Raw genomic sequence first — 23,421 nt, forward strand, 5'->3', positions numbered from 1 at the left:
ATTTTTCATGTAATGTGGGACTCCTGCTCTCTGCTGGACACAAGTTCAAAGACTTCAAAGGGCCAAGATCATGAACTAACAGAGAAACAGCCCAGCCCTGACTTTTCAATCAAAGCTGAAAAATTAAAGACTTTTGGCCAAAATCTGTATTTAAAGGTTCAGGCCTAGATGGAATTTTCAACTAAAATGAGAACTGAGAGACAGTCAGGCAGCTGCCAAACGACAATCAATTGATTTTACTGCTTGGTTATGATTTGCCTTCAATACAGAGAGGTAGCTACATCTCATTCCAGACTTCATAGATTATTTCTGCATGTGGCAGCATATTTGCAAATTCCATGACTAATTTTTCCAAAATTTCAATAAACACACCTACCTTCTTTGTGTAAAATTGATTTGCTTTGCATTTCATAGTAGATGCAAAGCAACAACTGACTTAAACAAGAGCCTACTTCAAGCAAACTGATATCCAGATATTGTCCATTAATGGGGCCCTGGTGAATCATAAAGGCAAAAGCAGAGGCCTGCATTACTTATTTACGGAAATAGGAGATTTGATTGAACTAAGGCAGAAAGAGATACAGTGTTATCATATTGACTATGCTCACAGGACAAATGGGAATTGAAGGAAAGAAACTGTAATGCATTGGTGTCCCTGATGTACTTTTATCAAGGAATTTTCATGTGGCCAGACAAGAGCATATATCCATTTAATCAAATAGACTGGCACAACTTCACTTTTGTTATGCTTATTCCCAACTTCTGCTCTCTCTTTCACTCCTTCTGACCACAGAAGGAATTTCTTTGAATTTATTATTCATACTTTGTGTTCCCAAATGACTTTAGGTATGAACCCAAGAAAAGAGGCCAATATACATTAGATGTGATTTTGGATGGAAGAAAATTGAATCAAGTCTCTAGATGCTTTACTTGAAATAAAGCCTCACAAAAACTTAGCAGAAGCCGTGTACTCTGAATGTCCTGGTTTGTGGCTCTTTGAAGAAAAGACTGAATTTAAAAAAGCAGGGGAATCTGGTCAGTGACTCAGACTCTTTCACTAGCTACAAAATAACAAGCCACTCTTCTATCTCCAAATCAGAAAAACAACTGAAAGTCAGAATTACTCAATCCCACTAATAGCACTCTGAACAATCAGTTACTGCTCATGTTCTTTGCACACAGTACTTTTGTAATCACTACCTCCTCTTCTGGCAATTTTGTACAAGTTTTATTTTCTGAAGTGGGGTATTGCCAGGGAGTTACTCTGTAAATATTATTTCTGGAAGTGATAGATCACTTGTGCACGTGGTGATTTAAAAATTCATAATTAACACTTCGTTACCTCCTCAGGTGTATATTGGCATGTCCATCTACAACTGGAGCCAAAAAAATTCAGCTGCTAAGCCTTTCAGCTTAGCACTGTTCTTTCAGTGAATGTCCTGCTAAATAAAAGCATTTAAGTAGTGGTAGGTATGAGTTTCTTCAACAAGCCAAGGTTGAAAATGAAAACATATACCACATAAAACCAGCCCCAGTGTATCAAAGACTTATTCATTTTACCTGAACACATAGTTGATGTACTGTTGGTCCAGATCACTGGGAGTGGAGGCAAAGAAAAAGTGGTTTTTTTAGCAGTGCACTTCATTTGATGTAACAGATCAGTATATTAAACAGTAATATACAGTAATGCTATACAGTAATATTACATTATATTAATTTATTGTAATATATAACAAGGTTAATATTAGGTAATACTAACATTATATTATAATTATATACATTATAATAATTTTATCAACACAAATAAATTAATTATCAATTGACCAACATATTAATTTACACAGGATCCACACATTATTTCTGTCATTACTGTCAGTAGGAGTTTCATTTAAAGTGAAGATAAAGTGAGACTGATTAAAATTTAGACCCTTTAACCAGAGATGGAAAATGGTTTTTAAATAGATAAGCTTATCCATGCATGTATATTACATATCATATGCAGTGCCAACATACCCATCTCCATCCATAAAGAAAAATGCAGATTACAGACACTGTGAACATGCAGTGCCACCTGATTCCAAGACTACTATTGTGTGGTTGCAGTTCTAACATGCACATGGGATTAGTGCAAGGTTCCAAGGTGTTTAAGGTACTCAGCCATTCCCATCCTGTGGTAAGCCACCAGCTGCTGAACACTTTTGAGACTGTGTCACAAAGAGAGATACTGACAGATTCAAGCCATATAGCTTTCCACATGAACACAGACTAATATTTCCTCTTAACACCTGTGCCAGTAATTAGGGGTTCTTTTTCCAGGGCTGGTCATCTCCCTTGGATAATACACTGTTTAATTCAATGTTCCAGTTAGCAGTATAACTATCAATAACCACATGCTGTTGCTACCAACAATAAATAAGGCTCGTCTTGCAAGAGAAGTCATTAATGATTAACCAGGAGTGGCCCAGCTCCTGCTGATCATGCACAGCTCCCTACATCACAGTCATCTCTCTTTATGAAAGAATAAGAAAACACATTACCTTAAAGATCCAGGTTTCCACAACTTGTGAAATACTTTGTAAGCCCCTGTAATTGAAATGACATGTGTAATTGCCACATCGTGCGATCATTCTGACAAACAACATCTTGTTTGGCTGTGCTACTGGCAGACGTGGAACCCCTCTGAATTACAGTTTAGCAACACAGCACAAAGGATTCCTAAACCATGAGTAAAATGAACCTATTGCTTCAAATTAATGGTTTTCAAAGTGTTATCAGCTCTGAGCGCAGTCACGCTTCGTGATTCTGCCAGTCCTTCTGAGGACATCTTCTAGTTCACAGCAACCACAAAGGAGAGGTTGTGTCTTTGTGCAGAGTTTTATGTGTAAATACATACAGAAAATTGTCACAGAATGGGTTCTTAAGCCCACACAATTTTGGAGGTAAGTTCTATGATATATACGATCACCTACATAGAGCTGTTGGGTCTGAGCCATCTATCCTATTTAAAGTTCTCTCAACTTTAGTGTCTCCAGGTTCTTTACATTCTTGACCCACCCATCTACCTCTTGTTAGTTTCCATTTCTGTGCTGGGTAAAGATTTGAGCACTCATGGAAGAAATGACACTGTTTCAGGCTCTGTTTTTTCAGATCCTTTCTTCCAGGCTTAGGGGTAATTTTTTTTATTCACAGAGAAAACCAGAATATGAAAAGTCAATTCAGTAGAAGACTATGAAAGAGACATCCTCTATTCTGCCTCCATTACACAAGTTGAAGGGTAGAACACATGTCCTTTCTGTAATGCTCTGTCTTGATTTACTATGCAGTACATTAGTTCATCTGTTCGCCCTCTCTCGTAACACCTTCATTCCAGTTGATAGGAAATCTAATTACACAAATAACTCCCAATAGTGATATCAACAACTCTCAAAACCAAGGGAAATGGAAGGCAGCTATATTTTGAGCATAAACATTCTGTTGGCACTTCCTACACATTTCAAACACACAAATGAAGCATTCTGAAGACTCTCTAAGCAATTTTCCACCTCCATGACCAAGCATTGCTTTACAAATGAGACTCCTTGGCTTTGAGAAAGCAAGAACATCACGCATCACAGCAAAAAAGTATTTGAAGTGGAAAATCTATAGCTTTTACTCTTATATAAATGAGCAAATGTTTACCATATATTTCTCAAAAAACCTACCAAAATGATTTCTTATTTGTATGTTTGCAACATTTTAGATGGGGATCTCTAGACCTTCCTATACAGGAATACATATAAACACATCACCTCTGCCCTGAAAGTTTTACAGCATGAATAGAAGAAATAAAGAAGGAATCATCCTTAATCTGCAGACAAGACTTAACATGAATGAGTCACTCAGTATATAGGACAGATAAGAATCAAATACAAGTCTCTTATTAGCCACCAAAATACTCCAAAAACCAAAAATCTCCTATTAAATATTACTGCTCTTGTTTTCTTCACATTTTCTAGTCTGGCTGTTCTAGCTTTTCAGGGAGCAACTACAATTTATCCAAATCAACATTTGGTCTGAAAAAAAAAAAGACAAAAGAAAACCTGGTAGGTTATGGAACTAATTGTTAAAATATTTTTTAAATGCATATGATTGCCTGAAAAATTCCAACATTTTGACATCCTTCCTCTGGGACCATAGTCCATGACATTTTAGTATATTTTTGAGAGTTTTTAAATAAAATCAAAAAACAAACAAGTGCAACAAAGCTCCAAGTACAAACTATTGCTTGGTTTTTTTCATGTTTCTTCTCCCCTCAGAAAGAAGTCTCTTTCAGTAGGCAACCATCAAAAAACAACCAGAAAAGCTTAGTGCTGATTAAAATTGTATGTGCATTTTCTCATCCACTGTTAACAGACTGCAATATGCAGTGTGTTCTGTTATTGTTTTCAACATAAAAGCTATAAAAAGAATGCACTTTCTTGTATTTACTGATCTCCATTCTTTCCAAGTGTTTCTTATATATAGAGTCTCAAATATCAGTAATTTCATAATAAATTGGTTTCTCCAACACATTTACTCTTCCTAATTCTTTTTCTAGAAGAAAATTACTTACCAACACAGATCAAGTGAATTAGAGCCCATAAATATCCATTTGGATCAAACTGCAATAAAGAACATCAACATAAATAAAAGCATGATCATGTAAACATACATATTGCAATTTTCCTGCACTTAGCTTTGCAAAGCAAGTACAGCAAGTGGGAGCTGTGCTACAAAGAAAAGCAAGATGACTAAAGAAGATTAGGAAGACTGAAATTCTTCCTGTCACACTCAGAAACTTAGTATATGCCAGTTATACGGGCTCTCAGCTCGTATCAGCAAGGATAATTCTATTTCAGATGTGTACACCAGTTTCCAGACTTGTCTGACTTCAGATATCAACTGAGGTATCTAAAGCAAGGAAGCAGCTTTCCTAAGTCTCCAAAAGAGAATCTCCAATGATTAGATCTTTCCTGAATGGACAGCTCTTTGGAGGCACCTCCTTTCCTTCTCGGGTAGCTACAGAAGGTGTGTACAGTGAATACAAAACTAATTCAGGAAATTCCTGAAAGTACACACAATTAATTCAAACCTAAGTGATTCGCTGTGAGCACTATTAAGAAGTAAAACTGTGGTTTCCCCAGCCACCACCTTCACTGTATGTCCACACTGCTCAGAGGTTTTACCATGACGCAAACACAGTAAACCCAGCAAGACCACAACACAGCAAAAGAAAACATTTACAATTCCCTTGTAGGAATCCTACTCTAGCTTACCAGCAAAAGCTGCATCCCCCATATGCTAACAAGATGTCAAGCATCAAGGCCTAGCTCAAGCTGCTTTATAAAGCAGAGCTCACCTGTGTGTCACACAAAGGAAGGCACACTGCTGCTGCCAGGAGGAACAGCACACTGTGGAGAACAGAAAGAAAAAAAAAAAAAGGCAAGACCAAAAGCTTTCAACCTGGATTTCTACTCCCAGCAAAGTGGAGGCAATTTCACTCCATTTTACATTGATGTTTCACTTGTTTAATTTTCTTATTCCATGTTTAAAAAATAATTTTTACCACCAAAATTTTTACGTAATGCATTCTTCATAACTTGTGCACGGCAAAGTTTTACGGGAAGAGAAGCAGCACAAACCACCTCAGAAGTGATAAAAACAAGTTTTTTTTTGGTAGAGAATATTTTTCTTCACTAGCCATGTGGCTTCCCTAGACTTTTTCAAAGAGCCCAAATCAGCCAATATCTGGCTGAATGGCTACCAAAAAGTTCTTTCATTGAGACTAATTGCCTGTTACAGCAATTCCAGCAGATGTGACTCCATTACAAGTGACACTGTTACTCCAGAGCCCAGAGCAAGGTGGAATTGACTGGCATATACTGGAAATGTCTTAAGGACAGCACAAGTCCTCTCCTAGTCCACCAACTTAAGCTAAATAAATTCTTAATCTGTGGCTGAGTCAGTATTTCTTTAAGCTACAGGGAATACACTGTGGAATTTCTGTGGACTGTCACTATTAATATTAACATACACTTGGTTTTGCAGCTTATTTTCCTACTCTCTAAGGCATGGGAAAAGACAGAATAAAGATTATTTTAAAATTGGTATCCTTGACAATAATCCAGTGGTGAAGACAAGGCTACATAGTTAGATAATGGAAACAACAGGAAGAAATTAGGAAGATAATGCCTCTAAGTACACTACATAATAACCCAACATTATCCATTTTAAAGTACAGCTAAAAGATTACAGGATGTGGAAGACAGCAAATACAATTCTTCAAGGGGATGTGGGGGCACAGAATTGAAATTTGAACACATGACTGGTTGATTTCTGTTTGTCTATTTCCATCTCCTTTTTGAAGCCTAAACAACCAGGGCCACCAAGGGTTGGTAGTTGTGCAGCTTAATATCACAGAATCACAGAATCATCAAGGTTGGAAGAGACCTTCAAGATCATCTGTCCAGCTGTCAGCTCAGTGCCACTGTAATCACCTTAAACCATAACCCCCAGTGCTTTGCACATCTTGAACACTTCCAGAGATGGTGACCCCACCACCTCCCTGGGCAATTTCAATGCCAAACCATTCTTGTGATTTTTTTTTCCCATAATATCTAATCTGAACCTTCCCTGATGCAATTAAAGGCCACTTCCTCTTGTCCCTTCATTTGAGACATGGCAGAAGAGACTGACCCCCACCTCGCTATGAATGATTCTAGCAGAAATGGATCTCATTTACCTTTCATTTCTAAGGAAGGGAATTTTTAGCTACTTTCTAACACACTAATTATCTTTCTCTTACTGTTTACGATTACCTACTGGAAGTTGAAACCTTTCAAGCCTTTCCAAAAGCATTGTTATATCATTAATTTCATTTTTACAAGGAGAAAAAACATATCAAACTATGCAAGCAATTGCTAAAAAAGACCTAAAAATATTTAATTACTCCTATGTTGCAACTTAGGCTCACTGCCCACAGGAATGTGCCTTACATTCTTTATTGTTTTGGTGTGCCATTATCTGAAGCAAATACAGGAGTTGGAGCCAAAACAAGTCTGAATTTGAATCTGAGTAGTTTTAAAAGCTTACCTACAGACTTTCAGATGAGAGGTCTGCTGTAAAAAAGAAAGTATGATTAAAACATTAAAATTTAATCATAAAAATGTTAAAACAGTGTTTTCTCATTCCAAAAACTGGAAAGTGATGACAGCTGATTTACTGCACCATACACATTAAAACTTCAATGAGCAGCATTCAAAATTTGAGCACTGCTTAGCAAATTTAATTTGATAAAGAAGAATCAGGATTATGGATCAGCCCACTGCACCTTGATTTATATTTTCAGATTACTTACCAGCAAGTAAACTTAAAACCAGACATGAACTTAATACCTGCTCCTCAAACTTGACTTGAATTGTACCAAAACTGTGTAACATATGTACTCAAATGTTGAGTTTTCCTAATTGGGTACTACCTCATACAAACCAATCTTGATCTAAACTCATGAAATTTTCCCAATTCTTTGATATGAAATTATTCTTGAGGAGCTTTCCATTAGGCCTGTGTTTGCATTATCCTTGTCTGTAGTGCTTTTGTTTTTAAAGAGAGGAGTCATAAGCTTGTGACATAGAAGGAAAATATGAAACACTTTGACAGGGAGACTAATCAGAGGACAGTGACACAGGGACATGCCATGGTTCACACTGCTATGTCCTTTAGGCATAACCTTAGTGATCTCTTCTGTTTGTTAGATGAAGTAAACAGCTATTTATCTGTCTTCTATACAAAAAAAACCAGTTATAATGAATGGAAGATGCCTTTCACAGCAAGCCAGAGGCCACTGTAGAAACAACTTTGTGATGAATGATTTCCCAGTGTTAGTTCACACAACAACTCTGTAGTCAGTCAGAAAAACATTTCAAAAAAGCCTTAAAAGAAGGCTCCCCAATGTAGTTTGTACTGAAAAAAAAAAAAACAAACCAAAAAACCCAAAACAAAAAAACACACACACACACAAAAAAAAAAAAAACAAACCCAAAACCAAACAAAAAACACAATAAACCAGTTCTTACAAAAGGGTACAAGAGTTATTCTCCTGACATTATAGGGGCAAAATCTCAAACATTCAAAACAGATTCAAAAATGCACTGTTCCTCCTGCATTTTATGTGGAGATGTGACCTATCTGTAAGCATACAATACACAAGATCTATTTTACTGATTAGATCTAAGGACATAGTCCTCATTCCTCTCAGCTCAAACAATGAGACTTTTATGTGGGGCATGAGAGAGAGGGAATATTAATTTTCAAAAGCAAAAATAAGAAGGGCCAAGCCAGTCTTAAAAATGCAGATCAGACTGGTGATATGTATTTGCAGTATTTCATCAAATAAGGGGAAAGGAAACATCAGTATAGATACTTGTCAACAGCAAAAAACTCTCTCAGGGTTCTCATTAACGAATTGCTATTACAGTGAGTCCAGAAAAGTACATGGCACTAATGTCTGTATTAAGAGAAATTAGGTACCTTGTTCTGGGGCAGTTCTACCACAGGAGTTACCTTGACTAACAGGTCAATTACCTCTTTCTGCACGAACTTCTGGAACCCGCAGGTTATGACTTCTGCCGCGTTGTGCACAGTGAGGAACACCGGGATTGGCTGCCATGGGGAGACAACAAAAATGCTCAAATCAACCCAGAGCAGTCACACTCATAGGAAGGGGCACTCCTCCTAGAAGCAGCTGTCCCACATGTCTGTGGTTTGGGGTTTTGTTTTTGAAGCTGTAAACCCATGCCACATCACCTAAAAGAGCCTTAACCCATTCCAATCACTAGCACATGGGCACAGGCATCTTTAAATGCAGACCCTCTGCAGACCTGCTTGCTGTGTCTCCCACTGCTGAGTGCTCAGTCAGTTTGTTTGTACCCAGCTACCCCAGTGAGATTTGCTCCAGGTTTCAGCCTTTAGTCTTCCCTCTCTGATCCAGGAACTTCAGCTTCCACAGTAAACAGTTCTCATTTGTTGTCCCATCTCTGTCTGCTGGTACTAAGAATACAGTGTGACTCCTAGCAACAGATTTATCGGCAAGACAATTTTAGGTGATTGCTTTCAGTTACTGCTAGGAAGAGCTGCCCAAAATTAGGATAGAAATGCAATAGTTCATACACAATGATGTTGAAATTATACCCACTGAGGTATCTGGACACCATCCCAACATGAAATCATTAAGAAACAAACCCTAATGATAACAATAATGAATCAAACACCCATTGCTCCAGGCAAACTCAACCAGAATTAGTGGTTCATAATACTTCCTCCAAATCAGATCCATGGTCTCTCAGACAGCTGAAACAGAAGCAATTCTCTGCTCTGATTAAGATAATCTAAAGACTAAGCCATTTTAGGAAGCAGTGTTTCCCCACTCGTGTATGGTATTTAAAGCACAGTAGCAGGGAATGGATTAACTCCTCAGTGATGTCCAAACTTTTAAGCACTAGGTGATATAAGCAGCAAATATCTCTCAAATGTGACTTAGCATATTTTCTGTAATTTTCTTTTCTTTACATGTTAAAGAAAAGAAGCCAGATAAGCATTGCTGATTAAACATTTAAGTCTTAATGACAGCTGGAGTGGGTCCATAGTCACAAGAATTGCACCAAAATAAGAATGGAAGTCACACAAACACAACTGGCATGAAATTGTTGGACCCAGCTTCATTGGTACTGAAAACCAATTCTCACCCCTGTTGCTGGATAACTGAAAGCATAAACCCAGAAGTATTAAACACAAAAGCGCTCTGAGCTTGACACAGTAATAGGAAATAGAAGAAATACCCATAAACAAGGAAAGTTGACAGCAAAATTTACATTCTTCCCTTTGTGAAAGCCAATTTGTTGGGTTTTTCTTTCCTCCCTTCTGGTTTTGGCTCTTCCAAATGTGTTTTGGAGCCAACAATGGCTCCAATTTGCCTAGCCCACTTAACCTTCTCCATATGCTTATTGCCTTTGATGCAAGTGTTTAATTTGTGAATAGGCTTAATGCTTATGAAAAGAAAGGTTTACTGGTTGGGCAGGTAGGGTGAATACACTCTGAACAAATCTCCTCTCATGGCTTTGCATACTTTTTAAATCACCACAGTCCAGAGCTAAGCAATCCTCCTCCAGTTCTAGCCCTGAATCCTTGGTCTGGGGAGATTGCCAGCACCTCTAGGAAGAGGCACAAACAGATTAAAGTTGCAGATTTGCCAGTATACAGGAATGTTTGAAAGTGGGTCCCCTTGGATTTGATAATAAAAGTATGCATTATTTCTGCTTAGAAATAAACCCACTTATTTAAAATATGCTGTTGAGATGAGCCAATTCAGCTATGAGTTTGGGAGAGTCCACTTTCATTTTCACTGTGTCATAAAATTGTTGTAGACAAAGTTATTGTAAGTAAAGCTTCTACATAGGATTGAATTTAGCTCCACTACAAGACAGCACATAAGAATTATGGCCTAAGACTGCTTTTCATTTTGCCATGCCTTGTAAAATGGCCACAGAATTACATCTCTAAATCCCCATTCATGTACAACAAAAGCCATTAAGAAAAGTGAGATGCTCCTTAAGAAAGGTTTGGGATACATATCAAAACCCTTCACAGCCCTTCTGCCACTCCAGTGCAGTTCACTCATGAAGGACCAGAGCAGGAGCAGGAGGTAAATACAGTAACTTTCAGGATGATCAGGAAGTAAGAAGAAATAACAGAGAGGTTGTGATTCTTAACTTCTCCACCACCCAGGTGAGCAAGGAGAAAAGAGGCTGCTGCTATGGCTTTATTGGTGCTTCCAGACAGAGTTTCCCTATGGGACTTTTCTTACCTTACACTAAAGAAGGTAAGTGGAACTTCCTTTGACAAGGAAGAAAGAGGAAGTAAATGCAAATGCAATCACACTGAGAGAGAACTGATAACAGAGCATGGGGCTTCTGAACACATGCTATCCCAAGATTATTTGTGTCCAAGATAAGGCCTCCAAACTTGCTTACAAGGACAGAGACCTCCTCTTCTTTTCTGCTCTATCTGTCTACTGGGATTTTCAAGGGATTGCTACAATCAGAATCTGGTAAAAACAGTCCCTTTTGATTCTGCTTAGGGCTCAGGAGGTGACAGGGACAAGCTGGCTCTGGAGCTACATTAAGATGCATACACAGAATGCAGAAGGGAACTCATGCAGGATCTGAACTTGCAGACTGCGCAACAGCAGCAAAATATTGTTATTTTTAAAAAATAAATGCCACCAATTTATTTTACTTGTTTTAGAGAAGACTATATAATTTAAGCATAAAGCATTCAAGTTTCATGAAACGAGATTTGACATTTTGTAAACATTTTGTAAACATTTTGTAAATTACTGTGATGTGAATGAATCCTAAAATTGAGTAATCTAACCCTTCCCATAATCTCTTTCCAGCTTTCTATTTTTTTTTTTTTTAATCCTGCAAAGAATCAAAACCTTCTCATTGAAATAGTCTTCATCAGTTTCCTGGAAGGATTTCCCACAGATCCCACAAACCCATTCTTCCTTTTGCAAAGTTACAGCTACTGATTTCTTCAGCTTCTTCCCTACCTGTACAATTCAGACCACTGAGGATCTGTTCAGCAAAACACGAAGTACTCTGTAGAGATGCTGAGTGCTTCAGACTGTCACACATGCTGTTTGATACTTAGTAGGATTGGACCACTGCATTAGCTCCACTAACAATGGATCTATTATTTAGTCCTCCTCCCTCCTTCTCCCTCAACCCAGGAACATCATTAAACACCATGTATGAAGGGAATGGTCTTTGTTTACAAAGTAGAGGTAATAAAGACCTGACTTCTACTGGTTCATTTCTTACCAATCTAGACAGTGCCCTGGAGCCAGCATAAATAATGCCCACAAAAAGTACTGATGCAGGAAGCCATGACAGGATTTCAGACCTGTGAAAACAATTAAAATCCCATTATTTCACCACATTCTGTTTACATACAGAAAGCAACAGTTACTTGCAAGGAATGTAATAATATGTACATATGTACATTAATTTCAAACGTGCATGTAAAAGGCAGCATCAGATTGCTCATTATTCTTCCCATTTACTAAGGAGTCCAAATTAGAAATTATTAATTTTGTCTAATGCAAGAGAGGAACTAACTGCAGATATATTTTCTTTATTTTACTCTTTCCCCAGCTCCTCTCCCTCTAAAATCATGTTGTTTTTTGATTTTTTTCCTCCCTTAGAAATTATTCCCATTGGTATTAAAGGAAAGACATTTCAACTAATTTCTTTGATGCTCTGTGAAAGGAACGAAACCTGACAAATGAAGGCATAAAATGGCTCACATGCACAGACAGCACACATTTTCACCATGTACAAATACACTGGGCCACCCACACATTAATTTCTCAGCCAGATTTACAAAGAGATTCTTCCTAAAGATCGGATTGTCTCTGTGGAAGCCTATCTCTTGAGATTTCCTAATCGTATTCCTTTGACTAAGCCAAACTCCTAGAGGCAGTTTGACAACTAATGGAGGAATGAAGTCATCAGATTGATCTGATTAATTTTTTTTTTAGCCATGGTTACTGCAGTAGAGTCAGGTTTCAGTTCTGAGAAGGGGCTTCAGAACCTGCACTTCTATTTTTGATCTTGTTACTTAAGGGATCAGGTAAGTGGTAAATTTCAGAGAGAATAATGTAAGATTTCTGGCAAGGGAAGAAAAGAATAGCCGTGAGGTAAAGGCCTGAATTGAGGGTTTCCCAGGACTGAAGGCATGGCTGTCTCACTCACTCTTCCCAACCTTTGAATTAAAGTGGAGAAAACATTAATGGGCAGTGCTGGTTCTCAAAACAAAACCAAACTGCTTGTAGTTCCTTAGTTTGCATTACACTTCAATTAAGATGTAAGACTTGAAATGTAATTGTAGATACTGATACACCAGCACATTTTATGGAACACAAGAAAACAGACCACTAAAGAATTAAATCAGAACAGTATGAACAAAGATAAAACATGCACAAAGATTCATGTAATCACAGACAAGGGAAAAACCATTAATACTACATTTCCTCTGTTATTATATATATAATTTTCCAAGACAACAAAAACCCCGGGTCACAAAAATAATGTTTAGATCCTTTAACTGGCATAAATATTTGCCCTGGGTTTTCTTGACTAGTCTCCATAAATTTTTATAAAAACACTGGTTTTTTTGAGGTTATTGACTTCAACTGGAATTTCATCAAGTCCAAGATCTAATACTGTCATACTTCATTAACAATGAATTCACATCAGACACCAACAAAAATAGCCCTGCACTATTTGAACAGCAACAAACTGAAGAAAGAGGAGGGAAGAAAAAAAAGTAGTTCTGGGAAGATAAAAGAAACACATGATAAAAAACAAATTTTCATTTAGAACATAAAAATATCACTCTTTCATGTTCCCCACCACTAAATTGTAGGAATCCCAAATATGTCTTTATCTCCAATGCAATTCTGCGAAGTGCAATGGAAAAGGACTTCAGATGCTTTTTCCATGATGTAAGGGTAGAATTTTATGCTGCCAAGTGGGAATTTTAGGACTGAAAAAAGAATGCACGGATGTTTGAAGTAGCATGTCAGCATCAACAATCTGTCTTGTATGTAAACCAATTAGCAGCTTCTCCTCTTGGCAATACAGTAATGTACATGCAAAGTAGGAAGAGAACTGATGAGTTTGTGGTTGTTAAAGGGCTAACTCCAAATCCCACAGTAGGCAATGGGTAGGTTCACCCAAACAACACTCTAAAAAAAACCTCTGAGCTGCTGCTTAGCTGTGGGTGAAATGCAGCACTACAAGAAATGCCAATCAGAACACATCAGATTTATGTGCCTACAACAGTTAGGCAGCAGACTGGAAGCATTATGCAGATGCTACATGTTGCTGTGCTCTCCACAGAGCCCTTGTTTTGGATAAAAGCTTTGCAGACAGTCAACATTGCTGTTTAGAAGTAATGAGAGAAAGTTCCTTACAGTATGTCCTAGGGGGAAGCAGAGGCAAAGTAGGTTATCCACAAAACCTGAGACTCTAAATAATATGTTTTTATTTGGTCTTTATAGTGAGGTTAGTATTCTGGACTTTAGACAAAGGGCAATGATCTCTATGTAATAACTTAATTTTGCTGACACATTTTGGGATAACCTGAACTGGCTCAGAAAGTATATGAGATCAGTCCATGTGACAGAAAAATCAAGACTTTGTGGACATGAACGAACAAATGGGTGGCAGTTTATCATTTTAAGCATTTGAGACTGAAAACTGGCTGTGATATTCCTCAGTATCCTACACATAGACAAAACCCTCCCCTCTAACCAGAAGACAGATTCAGAGACAGGTATTTTGTCAGAGGGGATGGAAATCCCAGTAGTAGCATTAAAATCGCCTTTGCATGTCATGTTTGTTTGTTTGTTTGTTTGCTGGTGAGTTTTTCTTGTTGGTAGTGCTTTGGAGGTTTAGAGGGCTCCCATGTTTAGATTTTCAGTCTGCTTTTTGTTTTGGCTTTGATTTTTTTTTTCAGGAGATAAATGTTACAAATCCACCTCTGCAAAGCATTAAAGCATGTGCCCAGTCTTTGTGAAGAAAGGCAGGTTTAAACTCATGCTTAAATAGCTGGATGAATTATAGCCAAAACATGTAAATTAATTCTGCTTGTTCCATTCAGTCTATACTAGAACAGGTACTCTGTATTAACCAAGCTAACAAAGAGGTTTCTCAAGAGGGATTTCAACCCCTTTCCCTACAGTGTGCTGACATCTAGTGGCCTCAAGTCTCCAGGGTCAAAACATGAACTAATTTTTCATCCAAGCCTTTCTTAGACAAAAACAACCTCTTTAACATCAGTGAGTGGTTCTAGTCCTCTATTTTCTTTAATGTCTTCCCAAGTTTTGAAAAGACAAAAGTATTTTTTCCAAGCTGGGAAAAAAAAGATCCAACTTCTTCAATTTCATTAATTGAAGCAGAAGTAATCATTGGTGTAGAAAAGCTGAACTATGAAAGGACATTACTGTATTCTTCTGTTTTGTGACAACAAAATCTGCATAAACAATATAAATTTGACAATAATATATATATGTATCAGTAACTGCCAGGAAAGCAAGATTTGGACCCTAATCCTGTCTCTGCCAAAGTCACTGACAGCTTTTATGATACCCTCAGTTTATTGCAGCTATAAAATAGGAAACTGAATTCTCTTTTCATTTACGACCTCACTTATATTTCCATAGTGATGTAATCACTTGTATGGACATGAAAATAGAACACAGCCTGGTTTTTCTGACATACTCACAGGATTTCATTCCAAGTGAGGAAATTCAATTTTTCAAGCCAACTGTTTGAATCTCAAAGAGAAAGTTCATCAGTTGTCATCACTTGGTAATACAGAATCACTGGGAAAGATTTACATTAGAAGGGGTGTCTGGCAGGCATTTAGTCCCAACTCTCCCAGCTTCAGAGTCAAGTCACATTACTCAGCTCATTGCCCAGGAAGGTTTTTAGTATCTCCTGAGATGAAGATCCAATGATTGCTGTGGGCATACATCTTCTAAAAGATACCATTTTGGGCAATGAAAAAGATGCTGCATTCCATACTGCAGATAGGATCCACCTGAGCAGAGTACAGCATGATGACTCTTCTGAATTGTGCTGTCACACTCAGCTCAAGCAGATGATCTTTGTCTGCAAAGCACCATTTAATTTGGAGTTTTATTGCTAACATTAGTTAGGAAAAGGCAAATGATCTTCATTTATGCAACACAGCTATCAGAAAAAGGCAGATCACATTTGTAGACTTCACAGCCCTGAGGGTTTTGCATAAGATTGTGTCAATACTCTTAACTAACATTACCAAGGTTTCTCTTACAATACTAAGAAACAATCCAGGGAAAAGATTGTTTCTTAGGGACAAATGTTTGGATAAGACATCCTTATTGTTTTCACTATGGGCTTTTTAGTTGTCTTACTAAGGTTAAATTAAATCCACTTTATGTAAGTAGTTGGTTTAAGTGTGTGTCATTGAACACCCATTTAACTGAAATGTGAGTTCTCTTCTACATCTGTGAAGCAGAACACTGACATCAAACTCTATTTTAGCCAGTTAATAACATCCATGACCAACTTAGCTATGTTGTAATCCAGCAACAGAAAATAAGTGTTTGGCAGATACCAAAAAACCTACAGTACCTTGAACACAAGTTTATCTCCACCCAGCCCAGCTTCCAGGAGATGTGAAGCAGAAGTCCACCCACCAATGTTTGCCACCTGAAACAGAATGACACTGGGAAATAAAACGTGAGGCCTTGGGAATATGTGCAGATAACTTAGAATAAGTAGCAAGTAATGCATACTGATTTCTTTTACATTTTAACACTTTCTTTAACACTTTACAAGTTATCAGCTTTCTTCTTCCTTAAGCTAGTGGTTTTCAGAGAGGTGTTCCATGTTCCTTGGGTGAATATCCTTGAATATCTAGCACAGTTCAGACAGAGATACTGTATTATAATGTTAATACCATTTAACATCCATAACAGGTATAGAAGTTGGCTTATTTATTATTCCCATTCATTGCAATGCATTTCAGCAATTATTTAAAATCTTTCTCACACATTCACAAATAAACAAATACTCACTCTATGCAGTACTAGTGTATAGTGGTAAATATTCAATGCTACTATCACAGCTTTTTTTGGATGAAGAGCATATGAGAGCTTAAAAGCCAGGTTTCCCTGACATTTGCTGCAGGTTTGACTGTGCTGTATCCAAGCCAGTGGTGAAATCCCATCAGCTTTATTGTGAAAAATTTCCTCATGTCTCAGGTTTTAAGGACGGAAGTTTGTGACAGTTTCAGATGCTTAGGACTATGCAGTACAGTCTGACATTATACAGGGAACAAAGCCAAGGACAATGAACAGTAACATCATGAGCTGAGAATAACATTCTTTTCCTCTTTGATCACCTGTCACAGGTCTAAATGAAAGTGTATCTGAGCCATAAAAAATTTCAAGGAAAGGTCATTTTTAAAAGCCAGAACTTATGGAAAAATATTAAGTTGTTGAAATGTCTTTCCAAATAATAGAAAAAGGAAATAACTGTAGCAACACAGATGCCAAAGGCAGTTGCTTGCCATTGAAGTACACTTTTCTGTTGATTTACCACATCTATTTTACACAAATTACTCAAAGTCCTCTCCCCATATGATAAAAGCCTTATGCAAGATACAGTCTCTGTCTGTGTGCCAAAACTGAGAAAGCATTCACTGCATATCTAATTGAGCTGAATACATTCAAAGTAAGTGAAGATTCCCAAGGTAATTATTCCTAGAGTTGATTGCAGTCCTGGGACTGCAAGTCAGGCAAAAATGTAAGCCATGCTAAGCAGCAGAAGAGGAAGTAAAGATACCCAGTGTCTGTAGGTTTTAACACCGTATCAAAAACAGGGAAAGACTTGGCTCTAAGACACCAGATTTTCATTAAATGTCTCATCAACAGCATTGATGGTGTATATATGGACATTTATCAAAACATTAATTGTCTCATTACAGCCATTAACATGATTGTGACTCGTGATGCAGACTTACAACCAAGACTAAGCATGAAAACAAGGAACATAGTATTTGTGAATGCCTAAAGATGGTTTTAAGGTTGGTTTTCTCTAGCACAGCAAAAGAATGCACCATAAATACACATTTTCCTCTCTTCCAAAGAAGAGAGATTGTACTGAAATTGTTACTTTTCTATGCTGAAGCTTAGGATTTTAAGGAAAATGAGAAATTGTGGACTCTACATATCTCAATTACATCAACCCATGATGTTTAGAAATTAACCAAGACACATTAATGAATGCTTTATTGAGAGTTCATGAAGCATGTTCTCTAGACAGCAAAATCCGATAAGAACAAGAAGTAGTAAAGTTAGCTTCAGCATGGAACAGCAAGATGTTAAAGTCATTTTTAAAACCACTATTCTTAAAACCATACTTACCCTTGAAAAAGGGTAGGGTAGGTAAATTGCAGGACAGACAGGACATACTGGAAAACAAATAGCAAATTAATGGACATCAAACACCTACAGTTCATAATATTAACAAACAATCACAAGCAACAAAGCAAACACAAAAAGTTCTCATTTTGCTTTATTTTGGTAGAAAAGAGAAAAAAAAATGTTTAGCAATTTCACTTGTTGTGGTGTATTTCCTCCCCCTTCACTCACAGGGCTGCACTATGATCTCTGAAATGCTTTATAGGCCTCAATCTCAATTAACAGCATCTGGGTTATGTTCCACTTGAGCTCATCAGAAACGCTGTCGGCTCTCAGGAACTTAATGCTGTCCAGTGAGGTCCTGCTTTTTAACAAACAGCCCTGGAGATTAATTTTTCTTGCCTATATAAGAACCCAAGTGGATCAACATTTTTGTTATTGAACTTTCAAAGAAAGTTACCAACTCGCATTGAGGTCAGGAAGGAAAATCACTCTGGTCTAAAACCAAACCTCTTGTGACCCTATAAACAGCAGTCCTGAGTGTGACCCTTTAAGCTCTCCTGGACCACAGCAGGATGCAACCAGCAACCTCTCTCTGAGTGGGACACCTCTCAGAGCCAGCTAGTTTGCTACACTTGGAAGATCTCTGAAGGACAATGATGGATCCTGGGCTGATACCATCCACTCCTCAAGATTCAACCCTTTGCCTGTGAAGAAGATGCAAGCACATCCAAAGTGAGTACTTCACTGAATTTGATGGGAATTTTTCCTGGGTATACCTTGTACATGTTCCTTTAGGTCTGACTGTGTGTGAATGTGGATATGCTGTAGCAAATTCATTATGCATATTGCTGTCTTTGATTCTTACATACATTAGGTTTGTAAGTAAGATTGAGAGCCACTACTGTGCCTATATTAAATTCTACATTAATCTTTTGTTAAATTGTTTAAATTAAGCTTTTGATTAAGAGCTGCTATGTTTAAATGCTGTTATAACCTTTAGACTAAACCATTCATAAAATCTGGGGTTAAGTTTGGCAAATGGGTCTACTATGAATACTGTAACTCAGTGTATATTATTCCCTTTTATCCTTGCCCTTTCTTGTTCTTACTTCCATGTAGATAATTTTAGATTGATTGATTTTTAGATTGATTGATTTTAGTTTGATTTTTCTCTCTCTGCTTTAAGCGTCTAATAATGATGCCATAGATGTAATGATGTAGTAATGCAATAATGATGTAATAATGTAGTATTGATTGCAGTAGAATGAACCTCACCAACAAATTTTATTGTGATTTCACTTTAATATTAAATCTGCTTTTGCCCATCCCTTTGCTGGTGATTCTCTGAGTGATCTAAACCACTCATTCATGATACTTCCCACACCAGAACCGCTGGATGCTGCCTCAGTCACTGTGGAAAGGAACAGACACTAAATGAGTGTCTGAAACCTCCATGAGGCATGGAGGGGACACACTGAAAAATGGAGAAGGCTGGCATCTGAATTGCACTTTCACTTTCTGAACACAGTCCATACATCACATGAAAGGAAAAGGAGCAAAAAGCCATAAGCACCAGTCAATTAAAATCATATCATACCAAACAGGCAATATTTGGTAGAACCAAAAGCAATAATCTAAACATAACTGTCTCCTTATTGCTAATGTATCTTACAGACTTAAGATTCTGCTTACACACTATTTTGTGTAAAATATTAAGCAGCCCATAAAGCCCATCAGAGATGTAATACATGGGGACAAAAAGCAAAATCTGTGTCATTGCTTTAGCCTGCATATATGGATGCTAGTGTCTCTTCACACTAAATATGTATATATGTAAATGTGAGGAACAAATAGATGCCTTCCAGGTCTAACAACTTGCCATGATGCAGTATATAAATACCACTTCTGCAAAGGAGAAGAATGATTGAAGCTTCCTCAGAGGAAATGAAAGAGGAGAGATGGTGCCCTCTGCTTTCCCTGCCCTGCTCAGCTCCTTCCAGGAGCCAGCAGAAGCTGTCAAAGGCAAAAGGAGAAGCTGAAAGCTTTCAGCAGAGAGAAAACTGTGCTCAGCACCTTGCAAGGTCCAGTTTTCAGGTTTGTGGGGTGTCACTAAGAAGCTGGCATCAGTACAGAGATGTCATGTGAATTCACAACAGGTCCTTTTACACATACAGCTGTCAGAAATGCCAAGTGCATTTTAAATCAGGGCAATCTACCTACACGTCTGTGCCCCTGCTTGCATTTGCACACCACCTTCATTCTGGTTATTTTTAACTTTATTGCACTAAAACCTACATGCAGGTTTGAAAATGGAGGCCCTATGTCAATGTCCCTATGACCTCCTCTCAAGCAAGTTAAGCCAAATAAATACCCTTCCCAATCCATGATGCAACCTGGCAGTTCTTTTAACCCCTTTCTGTTAAACTAATCACTGCCCCCAGCAGTCTGCCAAATCAAGTGCATTATCTCTCCCTACAACTTTGCTTCCTGTCTGGACTTCAGTCTACTTCTGGGCATCCTTAATGGCAAATGTATCTTGGAACAGAAACCACTGGCCAATGCCCAGAAAGATTTCATTTTCACGTCTGAAATGCTGCTTTTCTCTAATTCTCTCACAGAATATTCATACTATGATTGCTTCACCATTTTTTTTTCTTTCAGAAATCTGTACCAGAAATAGAGACATGCTCTCTGACAAACAGGATAGCATGGAGCAGTTACTCTAACTCCTCCTCCCAGAGTGAAAAAGCTACTTTCAAACTATACTTAAACAACAGAATTTTATTCACAATGTGGCCATCTTCAGCCTCTTTCTTCTGCTTAGACACTTGAGCAACACTCATAAGAAATTGTTACAGGGTGGAAAACAAAATTCTTGAACTTAATTTGGTGATCAATTGTCAAAGTAACAATGTTGCTTTGCTTGCTATTTGTTTCACTTCTAAATTAACACTTTGAATATTTCACATTTTTCCCTCGCATAGTTGACATCATTGTTCCAGTTAACAGATCTTTTGGCAGTTGCCATATACCCAATAATGAAATATATACAGCATCAGCGATACATTCATTGCAGTGAAACTTCTGGCTCTATAACACTTCAGTCATTGGAACAATATGATGTCAACCTCCTTGCTCTCCTAAACAAGACAATAATGGAACTCATTTGTCGTGGAAGGGTAAAGCTGTCCCACACCGAGCAAAACGAAACCGGCACCCTATCCGCAGTTTCGGGAGCACGCTGGGATGGGCGGCGGGCTGGAGTGCCACGGACTTTTTCACTCGTGGGATAGTCCCGCGCGGGAAGGGCTGGTCCTGCGGCTCTCGCTGAGCAGGGCAGGGAAAGCAGAGGGCACCGTCACCCCTCTTTCTCCTCCTCCCGCTCCGGGATCCCTGCACTTCCCTGGCCCCGGCTCCCGCAGCCGCGGACCGGCAGCCAGCGCCCCGCACCTCCCCGCGCCCCGCCCGGCCCGCCCGAGACCGGGGCGGCCCCGCGCCCGCGCTCACCTTGTTGGTGAAGCTGGAGGCCAGGTAGAAGAGGCAGAAGGCGAGGCCGCCCGCCGGCCTCTTCAAATACATGGGTCAGCGCGGGCGCGGAGCGCGGCGGGCGGGCGGCGGCCATCGGCCGGGCCAGCGACACGTCGCCTCAGCGGGCGCCGCCTCTGCGGGGCCGCTGCTGCCGCCCGGCGGCCGTGCCGGGCCCGGGGCGGGCGGAGCGGCCCGCAGCGCCGCGGCCCGGAGACAGCGGCCGAACCGTGACCGGCCGCGGGGCGAGAGCATTGTCCCCCCTCCTCTGCCCTTGTGGGACCGCACCGGGAGTGCTGCGCCCAGCTCCGAGGCACTCGGCACGGGAAAGACCTGTTGAGGCAAGGCCAGAGGAGGGAGGCAAAGATCATCAGAGGGCTGGAGCACCGCTCCTGTGGAGACAGGCTGAGAGAGCTCGGGGTGTTCAGCCCGGAGAAGAGAACGCTCTGGGAAACCTTACACCTTTTAGTACCTAAAGAGGACCTGCAAAAGAGCTGCAAAGGGACTTTTTACATGGGCATGTAGAGGGAATAGCTTTAGACTGAAAGAGGGCGGATTTAGACTAGATATAAGGAAGATATTTTTTACGGCGAGATGGTGAGACGCTGGAACAGGTGGTGGATACAACCATAGAAGTGGCCAAAGCCAGGCTGGACGGGGCTCAGAGCAACCTGATCTAGCTGAAGACGTTTAGCAAGATGCCCTGCCCTGGAATGTGGTCAAGCAACTTGGACAATGCCTTATTTACGAGGCTATTAGTCCAGTGGTGGACTGAGAGAGGGCATCAAGCTGGTTATGGTGTTGAATTATGACAACACCAGTCTGACCCATTAACCCCAAATTAGCATCCTGACCGTGAGGTAAAGATTTGGCAGACAAGCTGCTAAGCTGACCTGGAGATATATGACTGACAGTCAGTCACTGTACACTATAAAAGTCCAATCCATTTCTATATGGTTAGGTTCTTCTAACATCTTCCTTCTTGGAGTGTATATGAAGATTCCTCCTTTGGGTGGGGACACCCCTCAAAGTTAGTCCTTAAGGCTGAGTGAAAGAGCTTTTGCCCATGGTCATTGGCATGGGTGAATAACATCAATCTCTGTTTTTATAACTATTTCTTTCTGCTAGTTTTAATAGAATTGCTTCAATGTTGTTGTTTTGATAGAGTGCATTGTACCATTCTATCCCAGTAGTTTTATCTTCTATAGTGTGTAGTAAATAATTCTCAGTAAGATCTCTTTGTCTAATAATTTATCATAATATTAATTTTTATATAAATAGATCTGGTTTGCCATAATTTATCCTACAGGACAAAGTTGTACAAAAGTTCAATCACACCACTATAATTTCTTAAAGTTAAACCACTGACAGTCTGAGGCTAAGACTGGATTCAGCTGCACCTTGGCTCCCCTCTGAGCAGGAATTTATAAAGCAAGGGGGTCCTTTCTGCACCTCATGGCTCAATGGGAGGGCTTCCCTAATAAATTTTGTCTGAAACTCACACTCATGAAAAGAGGCCCCTGCTTAGGATTAGATGGTTAACTTTAAAGGCCCCTTCCAGCCAACCATTTTATGATTCTATGATTCACTGGTGATGTGTGAACTATAAATATCCCATGCAGGTGAAAAGAAACGCCCTGTCAGGTCATGGTTACTGGGTGATCTTTTATTATGGCCTAGGTAAGCCTTGTTTTTCCCAGTCCTGGTATTAGCAAGGCCCTATGTTTGCAGCTCTTACCTAGACTTTGTTCAGGTAACACAAAGTACAGAGCACTCTCTGTACATGTACACCCTCTTTTTAGAGGACAGAGCAAAGCAACATAAATAAGGAACTTTATTTA

The 23,421-nt window shown here is 39.1% G+C and overlaps 1 protein-coding gene across 3 annotated transcripts in view; it reads right to left on the bottom strand.

Moving 5' to 3' along the window:
• The window catches only part of TMEM241 (transmembrane protein 241), a 55,270-nt gene extending 33,566 nt beyond the window's left edge, over positions 1 to 21,704 (bottom strand). For 2 of the 3 annotated variants that reach the window (XM_064435291.1, XM_064435293.1), the window contains exons 1-10: positions 21,563 to 21,704; positions 18,056 to 18,102; positions 16,260 to 16,337; positions 11,898 to 11,979; positions 8,602 to 8,679; positions 7,111 to 7,136; positions 5,378 to 5,429; positions 4,592 to 4,640; positions 2,538 to 2,583; positions 1,561 to 1,596 (exon numbers count right to left, since the gene is read on the bottom strand). In XM_064435291.1, coding sequence (XP_064291361.1) covers positions 1,561 to 1,596; positions 2,538 to 2,583; positions 4,592 to 4,640; positions 5,378 to 5,429; positions 7,111 to 7,136; positions 8,602 to 8,679; positions 11,898 to 11,979; positions 16,260 to 16,337; positions 18,056 to 18,102; positions 21,563 to 21,634 — 566 coding nt within the window. In that variant the 5' untranslated portion in view covers positions 21,635 to 21,704. The remainder of the gene's footprint in view (positions 1 to 1,560; positions 1,597 to 2,537; positions 2,584 to 4,591; positions 4,641 to 5,377; positions 5,430 to 7,110; positions 7,137 to 8,601; positions 8,680 to 11,897; positions 11,980 to 16,259; positions 16,338 to 18,055; positions 18,103 to 21,562) is intronic. The other variant, XM_064435292.1, reaches the window with a different exon arrangement.
• Between the last annotated feature and the right edge of the window lie 1,717 nt (positions 21,705 to 23,421).

This window comes from Passer domesticus, chromosome 1 (genome assembly GCF_036417665.1).
Source record: "Passer domesticus isolate bPasDom1 chromosome 1, bPasDom1.hap1, whole genome shotgun sequence".
NCBI classification, from domain to species: domain Eukaryota; kingdom Metazoa; phylum Chordata; class Aves; order Passeriformes; family Passeridae; genus Passer; species Passer domesticus.